The 17,034-nt window shown below is 35.6% G+C and overlaps 1 protein-coding gene across 15 annotated transcripts in view; it reads right to left on the bottom strand.

Moving 5' to 3' along the window:
* The window catches only part of LOC107663665 (connector enhancer of kinase suppressor of ras 2-like), a 105,484-nt gene that overhangs the window by 77,189 nt on the left and 11,261 nt on the right, over positions 1-17,034 (bottom strand). For all 15 annotated transcript variants that reach the window (XM_016453922.1, XM_016453919.1, XM_016453908.1 and 12 more), the window contains exon 2: positions 7,435-7,598. In XM_016453922.1, coding sequence (XP_016309408.1) covers positions 7,435-7,598 — 164 coding nt within the window. The remainder of the gene's footprint in view (positions 1-7,434; positions 7,599-17,034) is intronic.

The raw sequence follows: 17,034 nt of genomic DNA, 5'->3' as shown, positions 1-17,034 counted from the left end.
GATTGAGCCGGTTCAACCAACTGTCGAAGTTTGCAGAGGATTACCGAGGACTCAACAAGAACCGAATGAGCCGTGGCGAAGTTTGCCGAGGATTATCGAAGATTCTGATGAGTGAGTTGACAATACTGTGCAAGCCTGAGGCGCGTACTGGAAATATGCTTATTATGACTGTTATTAATTTACATTTTATTAAAACCTGCAAAGACCTTTCTGTCGAGTGATGTAAATACATTTTACAATAGTTTATTGTGCATGCATATTATATTTAAAGTTGCTTAAGCGAAATCAAGGAGTTTATAAGACTGGTTTATTCATGTAGAACATATCTGCGTTTGTGCATCAATGTATGTAATGTGTGCTGTAGGTGTGAAACTTTTAGGAATCTTATCCAAGTTGTAGGCTAGTCAATATTGGTCTGTCAGTCAGTCGTATCTGACATAAAGGATCCGCGAATGAAACTGTGACCACAAACACCATTAACTTAAGTGAATTATAATATAATAATAATCAGCAATATGCTTTCACACAAATAACTTTATTTTTGGAATGTTTTAATATTTGTTGACACATATAACTTATTTAGATTTTTTGCTAGAAAAGAAATGCGTTATTGCTTGATGACGTCAGGAACCGATGAACCAGCTTTTTGAACCGGTTCAATGAGACGATCTGTCCGAAAAGAACCGGTTCGCAGAAATGAATCGGACTTTGCATCACTAACATTGACACGAGGATCCAGAGGGTCCAAATGCAGTAGTTTATTGAAGGGGTAATCCACAAACGTAATCCAAAGGCAGGCAAAGGTCATAAACAAAAAGGCAATCAAAAACAACGACAGAGTAAGGGGCTACGGAACCAAGATACAAGGCTTAGAATTGCAATAATGGCACATACAAGACTTAGCAAGAATGACAGTAAGAACCAGGCTCATATATATATATATATATATATATATATAGGGTGAGCTAACCATGCTAATGAGACACAGGTGCAAACAATGAGTGTTGATGAGACTGGGCAGAGGATTATGGGGAATGAAGTCCTTGTTAGAGTGAGAAGAAGTCTGGGATAGAGTGCCCTCTAGTGAACAACCACGTTGATCGTGACATAACCCCCCCTCACAGGAGTGGCTTCCAGGCACTCCAAAACAACTGAAGTTCAAGTCCAGGAGGGAGGCGGAGCAGATCAGGGGGAGGGATGGTGGGCCAGGTCTGTGTGGTGGAAGAGGGCCTGGAGATGAGGGAGCCAGGGCGGAGCCGACGGACTGGAGAGGAGTGTGTAGCCCAAACACACAAAATGGCAACTGCCATTACTGGAAGAGTAACCAGAGCCACCAGAGCCAGGTGTGTGGAGCCCCTCGCATCCTTTACCGTTTCGTTCTTGCAAATACTCCCAGCAATCACATAAGACCTCTGTAGCCGGTTGTTCTTTCCCAGATCCTTTTAACTTAACCCAGTATGTCAGTGACAGCTTTATCCGTCTTAAGTATAGTGGTAATTCTTTAGTTTCTACAAGTAGTGCATTAGTAGGAGTTGTTTTAATAGCACCAATACTAAGCCTAAGAGCTCTGAACTGTATTCTGTCTAGTTTTTCCAGGACACTCTTAGCTGCTGCTCCATATACCATAAACCCATAGTCAATACATAAACTTATTAATGCCCTGTATATATCAAGTAATGACTGTTTATCGGCGCCCCAGTCATATCCCTAAACTGATCTCATAAGATTTAGTACTTTAATACATTTAGGTTCAGTCTGTTTAACATGTGTCCTCCATACCCATTTCTCATCAAACCATAAACCTAAATATTTGAACTTTGTTACCCTTTCCATACTTTGACCATATAGTTTAAGCTGTATATTTCCTAACTTTCTTTTCCTGGTAAAAAGCATGAATACAAGGCTTAGAATTGCAGTAATGACAGATACAAGACTTAACAAAGAATGACAATGAGAACCGGGCTTATATAGAGTGAGCTAACCATGCTAATGAGACACAGGTGCAAACAATGAGTGCTGATGAGACCGAGCAGAGGATTGTGGGGAATGAAGTCCTTGATAGAGTGGCAGAAGTCTGGGATGGAGTGCCCTCTAGTGGACAACCAGGGCACTCCGGCTGGTGATCGTGACAATCCACATACATTCAAGAGCACAGACACACATTTGTTTTTCAATCCATTGACTTTTAACTTTTAACATAACCCTCACAGAATTCTTTTTGCATTATTAGAAGGTGATGCATGTAATTTTTGACCCTATATTTATTTTTATGCAATCCCATGTGAATAAGCAGAACAGCATTGTTACTATTAATAAAACAATTAAGAGAGAGATATATATACACTCACAATATTTATGTATAAAATTATATATCATATCAATATTTTATCAATACAAATAAAAATTAAGTGTTTGTATTGAGTATGTATTGTATTTCTATTGATAAATAGTAATGTTATATTATAGAATTTTAATTATAAAAATATAGATATGATATAACAATATAATATTAAATTATATAAATCTTTTTCTAATCCTATGTGAATAAGCACAACAGCATACATCGTTACTATTAATAAAATAACGAAAAAATACTGTAATATTTTATAATTTATTATATAATTTCACTGATAAATAACATTGTTATATAATTTTATATACATATTTTATTTCTGATATAAATAAAAATAACATTGAAATAAAAGATTAATATTTATCAATAAAAAATTGTGAGTGTGTATATATATATATATATATATATATATATACCACATAAACTTTCATTTTAAATTTTGTTATATAAATATATAAAATAACAGTCACCATTTAATGACTATTATTGTTATTATTATTTTTTATAAAGAGTTGGAATGTGTGCACCATGATAAAAAAACTTATCATGGTGTGTGTGTGTGTGTGTGTGTGTGTGTGTGAAGTGTGCATCAATTTCAGTATCTCCTCTCACATCAGTAGGAGATCGATAAGAGTAATGTGCTCCATCTTATCCGAAGAACAAATCCCTCACACACTCACACACAAAGTACAAGTACAGATACTAAACACACACCTGGAACACTCAAACGGGCTTGTACAACACACACAGACTCACAAAAGTTACATTAATCAGCTTGTGAGTGGAGGGAGACGGGGGGAGCAGACGATGTGGGGGGGAGAGATGCTAAAAATCCTCCATGCTAATCTGTTTAGAAGCTCTCTGCATGAATGCAGCAGATAACACACACCACAATGACAGAAAGATAAAGCAATATGGAGGGGAAGAGTGAGATAAACAAATAAGTGAGAGAATGACAGCCTTTGCGAGTTTAGAGAGGCGGGAAAGGAGAGAGTGGGCCGCTCTGTGCCTGAGGTCAATATGCTTTCAAACAATAAAGACTCAACAGTTCTCTGGCTCTCATCAATATTTGTGTGTGAGTTTGTGTCTGTGATGGTTTCAAAGACACCTACCGGTGGGGAAAAGAGACCTCAGTGAATTAATACCATGCTCACAAGACAATGCCGCAGGATGCTTCATTGTTTACAGTGATGAAGTAATTTTCTCTCAGTGTGTTTTCGCTTTGAATAAGAAAGTTTGTGGCATTGTTTTTGCCTTCACATATCTGGGGATAGTTCTGAAAAATTACAATTCTGTCATCATTTACTTACCCTCTTGTTGTTTCAAACCTGCTTCGTCATATCTTGACCATTGCTATGTTAGTTTTAATTTGATAATATTACAGTTTTTATTCATATTTAGAATTTTTAGATTTTTTATATATATTTTCAGTTTAATTATTATTATTATTATTATTTTGGTAAATTTGTTACATGCCATTTTGTCATTTTTCATTTCATTCATTCATTTTTCAGTTTTAGTAATCTTCTTAAACTTATTTTATTTATTTTCATTTCATTCATTCATTTTTCAGTTTTAGTAATCTTCTTAAACATATTTTATTTATTTGTGACCCTGCCTGTGAAAACCCAGCTAAAGTCTTTTTTTTTTTCTTGTGATTTACAGTTTTTTTACATAAAATCATCCTTCATAAAGATGTAGAACATTCTGTGAAAATATAACCTTTATATATTTAATATTGACTGAGTAAGGCCATGTCAAAGATTGAAATCATAGTGAAATTAATGGTTGAAATCAAACTTTGATGCTTGTTATCTCATAATTCGATTTTGAGACTTTAGCCTGGATTTCACAGACAGGGTCACATTTTAAACCAATATTTTTAATTTATTTTATTTCAATTAATGAAAATGACTGTAATAGTTTTAGAACTAACAATAAAAATACTGGCCTTGACGTTCCATATTCAGTTATCCACAAGTACAGCAGAAGCAGAGCATGTACAATTTGTTGATCAGTATTCGGTAACACTAACTTGATTGACGTGACCAACAACACACAGATTCAAAACAGCTATTTATTTTCATCTTTCAGTCATTAAAAAGTTTCATTCTCATGTTCTAGCAAGTTTAAACCTGAAATTAAAAGCTGCAAATTAGACTTGAGTGCTAAAAAATTCAGGGATAGCTCACCCTAACATTAAAATTCCACTGTCATTCGTTTACCCTCGTGTTGTTGGAAACATGTTTGACTTTTTCTTCTGTAGAATATAAAAACATATATATTATAAAAAATGTCTGTTTTTTTAAACCAACATAACATAATCTTTTGCGTTTTTCAGAAGAATGAAGAGCAAATGATGACAATTCTCATTTTTGAGTGAACTATCCCTTTAAGTTCATAGAAAAAAGCAGCAGAGACATTCTGCTAAATATCTAATTTTTTTAACCAAAGTAAATAGTCACAGAATCTTCGGTTTTTAAAGGTGACATATCATGAAAATCTGACTTTTCCAGGTTTTAAGTGCTATAATCAGGTCCCCAGTGCATCTACCAACCAAGGAAATGTGAAAAAGATTAACCCAGTAACTTTGTTTTGGGAAGCCTTTTTCTGCAAGCGTCTGAGAAAACGAGCGCGTCTGATTTCGCTCCCTTGGTGACGTGGCAAAGGGATTTCATTATAATATTACCGCCCCTAAATCTGTAAGTTTACACCCACGGCGCCATTATTGTGTTTTCGCAAGTGACAACGGTGTACTAGTCCTAATGCCATGGCGAATGTTTGAGCAAAACATGCTTACTGTTCTGTCATTGGCTGCACAGACGAGCACAGAACACTATTTAGAGTCCCAGCCTCAGAGGAGACAAGAAAGCAGTGGATTTATTGATTTATTTAATGTATATTGCTGCTGCCACACAGATCTAAAATAAACATTTATTTTCCAGCTGTTAACCTTCACAGACATAATCGACTGTTTTTTGTAACTCATGTGTGTTTTTAACATAAGCCTGTGTGTGAATGAGAACTTAGTTTAGTACTCACATGCTGTGACAGCCACTTTCTGTCCGTGTGCTTCGGATGTGTGCTCTCAGAAAACCGTATATCAGAAGTTTAAACTCATATGGTTTAAAACGCATGATTTCAATGCGATAAATATGATAATCAGAACCAAAACAGATGTTGTTAGCAGATACCAGCTGTAAAGGCGCAGCTCTATTCTGGAAAAGGGGGCGGGGAGCAGCAGCTCATTTGCATTTAAAGAGACAGGCCCGAAAAACAGCGTGTTTCTGCTTCCACTCAAAATAGGCATTTTCAAAATGATATAATAAATGATCTGTGGAGTATTTTGAGCTGAGACTTCACAGACACATTCTGGGGACACCAGAGACTTATATTACATATTGTAAAAAGGGGCATATGTCTCCTTTAAATTAAAATTGGCCTTTAAATTGTACAGCATTGAGGCAGCATCAATATAAAATCAGAGATGTACAATATGGCTAATTTCATCCGCACATGTCTACAGGTTGACATCCACACGGGCTGTGTAATGTGAATGTCATCAGATCTGATTTGGGATCAGCGTTCAGAGCAGATAAAGAGCACAGCAAAGTTATCTATTTATGATTAACGCTCTCCTAAATGTCAGCAGCACAGGCCAGTGGTTCACAGTCCCTCACAAAACCTCACACTAATTATAGTTCACCTTACGTTAACTCTACACTGAAATTCAATCTCAGGAAAAGACAACAAAAAACATCTCTCTTAGAAAGACAAGATAAGTTAAAGTGAAGATATAAAAAAGAGCAAAACATTAAAAAGACAGGTTGAGGAGAGACTCAGGCTGGGTGGCATGTGAGACAGCTCACACGGACGTGATAAACATCATCCTGTCGTCTGTTCCCTCCCGTCATGTTGCTGACATTCTGAAAGCATGAGCTGGTAAGTCATTGTTTTAATACCTCAACTGAGAGATTCGAGAGAGAGGAAGAGGAAAAGAGAGTGAGAATTAGATGGAAAGCTAGTTATTAAATGCTAGATAATGTAAAAGGCTCAAGCGGTGCAGAGACAATTTCAGCTTAAATCCTTTTCCCATCTCCCACACTGTCTGTACTCTTGGTACCTTTTTGAAAATCATTTTCAAGCCATGGAACGTCACACAGCAATAAAAATTAGTCAAGACACACACACACAGCAGATACAGATTAAAGCCACAGGAACAAGCCCACCTAGCAAAAAGCCACATTTAAATACTGATTGAGTGACATTTTGAGAACAAATCTGTGGAAATATTTCCCAGGAGAACAATATCATTATCTCATAAAATTGAGGCTGACTTTTAAGAAAACATGAGATGACATTTGCAACTTATTTCACCTCCTGGATTTCGCTCCAATATTCGTAGTTAATTTTTGGTTTATTTATTCATGTTTTTAATACTTATACATATTGTTTTAAATGTTTAATATTATTTTTTATTTGTTATTTTAAGTTATTAGATTTGTAATTTTTTCTTTTTCTTTTTTTAACATTTATTCATATTTTAAATGTTAAGTTATTAGAATTTTTACCTGATATATTATATGAAATAAGACCTTGCAAATTAGGTCATTTTATTATCATTATTTATTTATTTTAGATTTATTCGTATTATTTTAAATGTTTAATTTTTTAAGTTAATAAATTGTTACATTTTTTACATTATTTACATGACATATTATAGTTGCATAGTATTATAGTAACATAGTACATTACATAGTATTTACATATTATTTTTCATATTTATTCATATAATTTACTTTTTTTTTTATTATTTATAATTTTAAGTTATTAGATTATTTTTGCCTTTTTCTTCTGATATATTGTGTGAAATAAGACCAGTAAAATTTAGTAAATAAGTAAACAGAGTCATTTACAATTTCAAAGATTGTAGTCTTTTCAGAATGTGATATTGTTTTTCTCAAGGTGATCTCGATATCTCTGTCAACATCGTGCAGTAGGAGACTCAGTGTCCGCCAGCTGATGGGGTGTTAAACAGCAGATGAAGGATCAAGCATGTAAAGGAGCGTGAAGACTCTCACCAGAGCGCACAGCAGGTCCACAGCTTCCAGGATCAGCTCCTGGTGTCCGATGCGGGATACCCCCAGATCTTCCAGCTCCTGATGGGTGATCCTCAGCAGCTGGTCACCTGCTACCTTCTCCCATTCAAAGTTCTTTATATACTGCTGCAAACAGTCATCCAGACCTGTAGAGACATCAAGAAAACCTCAGCAATCAAGGCTTATTTCTTATTTGCAAATTAGAACATTCCAAAACATCCCAAAGTATGTGGGATTAATGGTTAAAGTGCCCATATGGTAGGGGACAATAGTGGAAAATAGTGTCCCCCAGAAGACCAGTATACATTTCTACTAAATTGTAACATTTAGTGATGAGTTTAGCATGTACAAGATAATCATTTACAATGCAATGTACAATATATCATAAAAGCAATAATAAAAGTATCTAATATTACCCACACCCCTTGTGTGAAACACTGGTAAATTAAGCATTGACCTGGTTTCTGTTAGAGAGCCCATGACTCATGCAGATGGTGTTGAACATTTAATAATTGCTCATCAAAGCAATAATAGTGGACAAGCGCAAGGTTTCTGAAATAAATATTTATGTATATTCTGTTAATTAATTTCAAAAACCTTTCACTTGACCACTATTAATGATTTATGCAATAACAGTCATTTAGACATCTGCATTGTATGTAAGCATCTAAATAAACATTGAAATAAATATCGCCATATACAGTACATATGTATATTAACAAACATAAGTGTGTCCATTACTAGCACAATACATAGATCTCATACTACACAAACTAAGATTTATATCCATTTTGGTATCCACTTTAGTTAATTTGAAGGAATAGTTCACACAAAAATGAAAATGTGTTAAAAATGTACTCACCCTCAGGCCATCCAAGATGTAGATGTTTGTTTGTTTATATTTGTCAATATATGTCTCTTTCATCAGAACAGATTTTGAGAAATTCAGCTTGCTCACCAATGGTTTTTGCTTGTAAACAGTGCTTTCTGTGCATATTTCTCTCCTGATTCAGAAGAGAAGACTTTTCACTGGTGAAAGCAATATTATGGATAGATGACTCATATTTTAGCTGGAAGCAATGATTTGAAGCTAAAAAACATCTTAATGATGCATTTGTTTCTTACAAAAGTGCAGCTTTTCACTTCACAATATGTTAATTGATGGACTGGAGTTTTATTTAACTCTCATTCTGATGGCACCCATTCACTGCAGAGGTTTTCTCCAAAATTTCTCCAAACTTGTTTTGATGAAGAAACAAACTCATCTACATCTTGGATGACCTGAGGGTGAGTACATTGGAGGCAATTTTAATATTTGTGTGAACTTTCCATTTAAAGCAGTGGTGATTGATAATGAATTATAACCTCATCAGGTTTGTCCATGCCAAATTTCTCTGCAGCACAAAATCTTAATAAATGCATCTGCTTCAGACTCTGTTTACCCCAAAATCAGTGACACACAAGACACAAGGGGTGCCACACTTATACATGATGAATGACAGCCTGTGTTCCACCCTAACTATGTCGCATATCCATCAAACTGACAGTAAATGACATCTAAGCCACATTACAACCTCTAAGCCTTCCTATGTTTGAGCAAGAAGTACATTTGATGGAAAGGAAACATCACTGTAAAAAAAAACTGCATTTGAATAGAATTTTTTGATGGACAGAAACAATTTAAATTAAACCATAACATCAGCCATTTTGAGATCTGTATCAGTTTAGAAAGCTCAGTGTCCAGAATAAAAACCGTCCTAAATCAAATCAGAAATGATGGCTGCACTGTCTACAGTAATGCCTCTGAAAACTGATAGGATGCGCACATAAATCAAAATAATAAAGCTACTGTCAGCTGTACAGGATAGATGCGGCTTTGAAGGCTATAAATACAGAGAAATAGACTAATAAAGAAGGAGTGATCTAGCAAGTTTCGAAAACACCACCATTCACAACTGTCACCATCAAACAGGTGACGACACACACTCTCCATAGTGCCACACACTTGTTGGACTGCATTTGTCATTCTTGGGCATTCTGTCGCCCAACGGTCACACTCTCCGAACAGCTGCTTTTCGACACAACATACATAATTGCAGGATTTACATATTTTGCTTACAGCATGTGCATGTGTTTATAATGGCGAATGGAAGAAGGAAGGTCGCAGGAACTTTTTTTTTATCTCACTAGCTGCCCTTTAATAATTAAATCTAATGCAACCATCATCATAATTAACAGGACAGGCCAAAACTCATTTGCCAAGAGAGCAAGAATAACAATAGCTGTCATTACTGTTCATAAACAATATCTGACTCATTAATGAGCGACTGCTTCACTTGTTAGATAATTAGTTGGTGATCCGAGGTCTGAATTTAACCTGGAAGGGACTGCTGAAGATGAGAATCTCAAAGTGAATGCGATGACTAAGTTCTGCTGATGCCGTGACTCTGATTCACATACTAGACAGGTGCAGTGAACAATTAACTGTTAGCTAATGTTGTTAATAATGAGGTGTGGGCAACAGGATGGAGTGATTTAGAAAGAAAAGTATGAAATAAAGGAAGAGAGAATGTGAAATTCCATTGTTAATCTTGGCAATATACCTGTGACGAGGGTGGCCCCTTAAATATTCAGTTTTGGGCCCCATGAATTCAAGCAAAGACCCGTTATTTTGGCTGATACTCATTAGGCTTGATAGATGGTGCTGACGGTGATAACCGGTGTTAAGCCGCAACACCGGTTATGTCACTTGCCCACCGCGGCCCCTATAGCATGGTGTATTTTTATTAGATTTTTTTAATAAAAGTTCTATGTTTTATATATAGGCTAAAGTGAGTTTGACGTTGTATTTTGTTGTTGCATTCAAGCAATTGACGACGAACTGCAGCTAATTCGAAAGTGAAAGTAAAATGCGCACTGCGCTTTTAAGCTATTTAAAAGCGAAGGAAAGCGAGGAAAAGAGGGGAAATTCAAAAGAACTAAAAATGAACAATTGCTTTACGCCGAATTGCCGCTATTTGAAAGTGAAAGTAAAATGCGCACACCGCTTTTACAAGCTATTTAAAAGCGAAGGAAAGTCAGGAAAAAAGGGAATGCCCCTGCCCGGTGATACCGGTATTACCGGTGTTGTCACACGTCGATTAACCGGTGGGAAAATTTCCTTACCATCACAACCCTAATACTCATAGCCATTATGAATTTTTACACTTGGCTAATAACTGAAATGACTGCTATTATATTACAAATCTAAAAACTACTGTCTGTTTTTTTTTAAGTTAACTAATAATCTTAAGTGTGCGCAGAGGCACAAAAAAGGAAAATAATTTTATTATCTACAGTTTATCACCTCTTTTAACCCTCATGGTTCTGTAAAGATTAACTTACTACCATTCAAAAGATTTTTAATTGTTAAAGAAGACTCTTATGCTCACTGAGGCTGCATTTCTTTGATCAAACATACAGTAAAAAGTATTATTATGAAATATTATGACAATTTGAAATAACCATTTTCTATTTGAATATAATATAAATATATAATTTATTTATGGGATGGAGTGCCACATGATCCTTCAGAAATCATTCTAATATGCTGATTTGGTACTCATAATACCAATACCAATAATCTTTTTTTTTTTAATTATGAACCGTTTTGCTGCTTAACATTTTTGTGGAAACTGTGATTATTTTTTCACATGGAGCAGCAGTGAAGACACACTGTCATCAGACAGCAAAGGTGCCCCCTGCTTACACTCAAGCAGCTTGTGATTAATTCATCACTGTAGTGGATTTATTAACGAATCTGAGATACTATTTACAAATCATATACTCTGTCCTGAACAGACCCCCTGTCTCGCTGTCTCTGCAAACCCTTACTTATACAGGAGTGTTAGAATAGCCTCGTTCTGTTATAGTGCATTATTCATTGCACACAGCCTGCTCCTCTGACAGGTAGCAAGTAAAAAATACAACGAGAGAGAGAAAACACCACAAAATGGGCCAAAAGGATATAAAGAAAAAAGCTTAGCCTGAGCACTTAAAATATGACACATATTAAACACCTCCCCAGCTTCCCCTCATTGAATGATAGATAAAACGTTCTGGTAAAAAGCTCTAGAGTTACGTATATTCTAAACCTTCCCAACTCTCCCAGACACAGTCTAAGTAATGTCATTTAGTCATGCTCTTCCTTCTATATTCTATCCATCTTCATTCTTCACCTCATTTCTGGCAGCCGTGCTGTGCATTATGCAGACTTGGTGAACAATGAAAGGGTTGTCGTGACAACCGTTCAAGGGCACAAAGTGGTCAAGGGCTTATGGGAAACTCATAGTGTTTTCCTGATGTGTTTTAAGGCTACTTTGGTGATTTGTGCAATTTAATGGTACACAGATAGCAGTGAAACTGATGATTTCAAAGCTACAAGATATGTATCATTTAAAATTAAACTAATCTCAAGCTACACTTTAAAAAATCTTAGTTGCAGGAGCTACACACAAGTTTGCAAAGAAAACCAAGATAAGCACATTAAAGCCATTTGAGAGGGGAGCAAAATCGTTTTTAATATACACTCTAACAAATTCAGATTCAAATTCAGTGGATCTGTTGCCACTACTTAATTTAATGCATTAGTGCAAGTTAAAAATTCTAATTTATTGATTTAATTAAACATTTTAAGTTTACATTTTTTTTAATGAGTTGTCCTGATATCTTAATGTTGATAATTACATCAACGTAATACTGTGTGTAACTTCAACTTAAATATCTGTGTTAGTTTGTTTAAAACATTATTTAAGTTGTACTAACTCAATGTAATTAGCTCCATAACTTCATTTTTTCAAGTTCACGTTTCAGGTTCCCAGCATGCTTTGCATGTGACTGAATAATGAGCGGTAATGTAGAAATAAACTCATATTTTATGCATTTCTATTCAATATCAGAACAGGAGAAGATTTATTAATGTTCAGTGTTCAGTTATATTAGTATTTAAAAGTGTTTCTGTTATGTTGGTGGTTTTTATGAGATTACCATTGTGCTGAAGAGTAGAGCGTTTGCTTATATTGAGAACAGACTCACTGGGCATTGTTTTACATGCTGTTTCAATCAGAAGGCATTTGGTTGAAAATGCTAAAAGATTGGTTTCCTGGCAGCATTAAGTGTTGTTTCATCAAAAAAATAATTTTTTAGTAGTTTTTGTAACCAGTGTCCATGATTGAATCAAATTTAAAACAATGTGAAAAAACAACTTAGTTAGAGCAACTTAATATTTATGAGTATTCAACTTAATAATTGTTAGTTTTAACACAATTTTCTAAGTATATATAGCACAATATAGTTTATTAGTTGAACTTAATTTCAGAAGTTGCCTTAACTAAAAAAAAATGTATGCAAACTGTTGTGTAAATTTTGATTTGTTGCGTCCAAACAATATTTTTTAGAGTGTACACTTACAAATATTTTTTTAATCTGTTCAAATGAATGTTGTTCTTTTGAACTTTTTGTTCACCAAGGAATCCTGAAAAATCCACAAAAATATTAAGCAGTTAATATTTATTAGCAACTTTTCAAGGTTGCTAGTGAGAAGTGTTTCCTGAGCAGCAAATCAGCAAATTAGAATGATTTCTGAAGGATCATGTGACACTGGAGTAATAGCTGCTGAAAATTCAGCTTTGCCATCACAGGAATAAATTATAATTTAAAATAAAATTTTAAATTGTAATAATACTTCACAATATTATATATATATATATATATATATATATATATATATACACTGTGTATATTATATGCAATATTATATAACATACCATTTTTACTGTATTTTTGCAAGGACTCAACTGTATCAGTGAATAATCTTAACATTATATCAAAAATTATATCATTCAAAAGCTTTCAAAAGCTACATAAGAGAATTTGCTTTGTTTTAAAGTTATGCACATTATTTATTGGAAAAAAAAAGCAGTGATGTATATGTTACAAAGCTACTTGCAAGTTAGCATGTTTCTGGAAAATTTACATTAAGCTACTGTCAATCTACTGAATAGTGTATTTAAGTTAGCATCGCTCCTTTTAGGTTACGTTCACACTGCAAGTGTTCTGATTTGGGCCACTTCCATATGTTTTGCAATGCGATCTCAGTCTGAACAGTCATATCATATTCATGCAAATTTTCTCACTCTAGATCAACATTTGTCACAATTCTGCGCTGACGGGAGTCACTCCAAAGATTTTACATAATTGACTTTTGTCAATTGGTTAATATGGAAGTCAGCTGGAGAGACTCAGTGGAGGGAAATTGAGGTGTTCGAACTCATTAGTATTACAGTGAACTTGAGGGAAAACTATACAAGAAAAACTTTTCACTCTTTCCTCATCTCATCCTCGTCTTCCTTATTACCTGCACATGAAATTGCTGGCTTCCATCACCCTATAAATGTAAAAGGGTGGCACAGTGGCTTGGTGGTTAGCACTGCTGTCTCACAGCAAGAAGGTCCCCGGCAAAGACAGGAGGCCTTTCTGTGTGGAGTTTGCATGTTCTCCCTGTGTCTGCGTGGGTTTACGCCGGGTGCTCCGGTTTCCTCCCACAGCCCAAAGACATGCAGGTTAGGTTAATTGAACATTCTAAATTGTTAACACGCATTCTAAACACGTGTGTGTAAAGACAAGACTTGTGTATGGATTAACTGGTTCTCGCCATGAATATAGCCATAGATGCTGGATTGGCGTTAAGAAAGAAATAAACAAACAAACTATAAATGTAAAAACTGGCTTCAGTGGCCTCCATGTATGACAGCATGTAACATCCCTGAAAGGAAACATGAACACAGACTGCAAAGGGATAGGATAAGAATACCCATGAATCAGCTGTGAACTCCTACACAGGCTTTTTGCCGTTCTGTCATGACACCACCACTTTTTGAGGCTCTAAAAGTGTGTGTGTGTGTGTGTGTGTGTGTGTGTCCATCACTGAATTGTCCTTCCTCTGCCATCACTTAATCTCAAAGCCATAGGGAACTTTCTGGAGATGAGAAATTCATCAGTTAAATAAACCCTGCCTCAAAATGAGCCATCCAGCTAGCTGTGCAGAGCCGGGCCTCAAGCCTCTGCTGGAGTGGGACAGCTGAAGGGCTAGATCTTGGACCAACAGTGAATGTTCATAAATACAGTCTTCTACAACAAAATAAACACACAATCCCAGATTGGTTTCTTCTCTGTGATTGTGAACAAAATATAACTGGTTCTTTGTGTTTCTCATGTTATATGGTCTTCAGAGTGACATTCTTGAGGCTACATTATAGGTTCTTCAGATCAGTCTGTTTACCACTTATCTGAGAATATATATTCTCAGAAATATACATTCTCTGAAATATTTTTCATCTTTAACATCAACTTAAGAAATTAGTTGTAAATTAACTGGACACAATTAACAACCACTTGCAAAGAAAGCGGGAAATCTGTAGGTGCTGATAGCCTCGTGGTTGTGTCAACTCAACATACAGTGCAACTGCATTTACGGCGACCCGAGTTTGATTCCCATCTCATGGTGTTTTGCCGATCCCACTCCCCTCTTTCCACCTAATGATTTCCTGTCATCTCTCTACTGTCCTGTCCCAATAAAGGCATAAAAAGCCCATAATGTAACTTAAAAATAAAATAAAAAAAAGAAAGAGGGAAATCTTATATTCCTAGCATGCTTTGACACAGACTGTATAAAGAGAGCAAATGTTGAAATGAAGTATTATTTAGTGCGTTTTTACGCAAAATTTATATAAGAAGAGATTATAGGATTTATAGTTAGGATTTATAGGTTTTTTCTGACTTGTTTGTCATGGTAGCAAATGTAGTTTTCCAGATCTTTTTTACTTGTATTTATTCAATTCATTAGGTATACTTCAATTAATTCACAGATTTCTTTCAACTCAATCATTTTAGATGTTTCACAAAAAAAAGAGTACAACAACATGATTTAAGTTTTTAGAGTGCACATACAAAATTGCTGGGGAGTTGTTTTTCTCAGAAGAAAATCTATGAAGGTGTAAGTCTCCATTTTGCACTCAGGATTAAAATTTCATTTGCCACAATTCTTTCCTATGAAAATAACAACAAATTTGACTCGGAGCATCACAGACTTAACATTCCAGACAAACTCTGTAGTCCCTCTTTCTGATCTCCTATCTATTGGATCTAGAGCAGCAACACCTACTCATGAATCCCATTTTCATCTGTCTAAAAGCCAGTTTCTGATCTCTCTCATGTACTGACTCTTGAGTAATGATCTGAATCCAGAGTATCAGCAGAGGAGCCTAGGTGTTCCCTACCCAGTTTGTCTCCTAACAGATGCTCTCTTCCCTGCAGACATGAAACAATGATTCAAGAGGATAGCAAGCGTCCCCGTTTTCCTCCCATCTGTAAAACTCTACAGCTCTGGCCTGTTTTTGTAAGCGGCCTCTGAAGAGTTGTTGTGGTTTCAATCCTTAAACTAGGCCTACCGATTAGGGCTGCACGATTATGACAAAAATCATAATTCTCAATTATTCCCTTGAAATTGTAATGAATGAATGATGTTTTGAATAGCTTTATACCATTGTTTGAAGCAACCGCATGCCATATTTTTATATGAAAATAAACAAGCTGAAAACATTCTTCCTGGAAAACTCCTGGAAGTTATACATTGGTTTGCTTTCTTGAAAAAAAGTAAAAATATGCATGGAATTATAATGTTATACTAAAACAAAAATTAAGACAATGGAAAAAACCCTTAAGATAACCCTGTAAAAGGAAACACACGCACACACACACACATCTTAAGCACTCGTAAATTGTGGCATCCGTAATTGTAATCACGATTAGAAATTCGATTAATTGTGCAGCCCTATGTAGCATTTGGACCAATCAGACACACAACTATTTGTTATATTTAACAAATAATATCTAACACCCCCTCACCTAAACAAAGGGCCAATTACGAGGGTCTATGGACCCTTCCCCCGAAATTCATCTAACACCTCCGAAAGGCAGAACAGGCCTCTGGTTCCATGGCAACCAATGCTGATATCACTGGTTTTATTGCATAAAGGAATGCGGGCAGAGAAACTCACTAATTTTCCTCATTGGAAAGACACATAACGCCCAGAGAAATGGACTGTTCTCTAATTAATTAATAGGAAAACCGCCTCCAGTCTGCGGTTCTGTTAGATTCTGAGAAGATGAGGATGTAAGCTAGCACCCCTCTAAGGACACCCTAAGTCTGCTCCAGGACTCGAGCCTTGACTTTCCATTCACCAAGATCATCTGACTCAACACTGAGAGGTCAAATAAATACTTACAGCGGATCTAAATATTTATAATTAATTATAACTAGTTATGATTAATTATGCATATTCCCCCTTTGAGTCGATTCGCTACACCTACTACAGATGATCTTTAGATCACCATCCAAGACAAATGTGAGCTTTGACAGATGGGAAACGTACTCAGTTACTAACGTAACCTCGGTTCCCTGAGATACGGGAACGAGTACTGCATCTTGCTTAAGACGCCATGGGGAAAACTCCTTTTTCTCCGATTACTGAAGCCTTTTCGATA

Source organism: Sinocyclocheilus anshuiensis, unplaced genomic scaffold (assembly GCF_001515605.1).
Source record: "Sinocyclocheilus anshuiensis isolate Anshui unplaced genomic scaffold, SAMN03320099.WGS_v1.1 scaffold928, whole genome shotgun sequence".
NCBI lineage: Eukaryota > Metazoa > Chordata > Actinopteri > Cypriniformes > Cyprinidae > Sinocyclocheilus > Sinocyclocheilus anshuiensis.
Note: the sequence above shows the minus strand (reverse complement) of the source record. Positions and strands in the feature narration are given on the sequence as shown.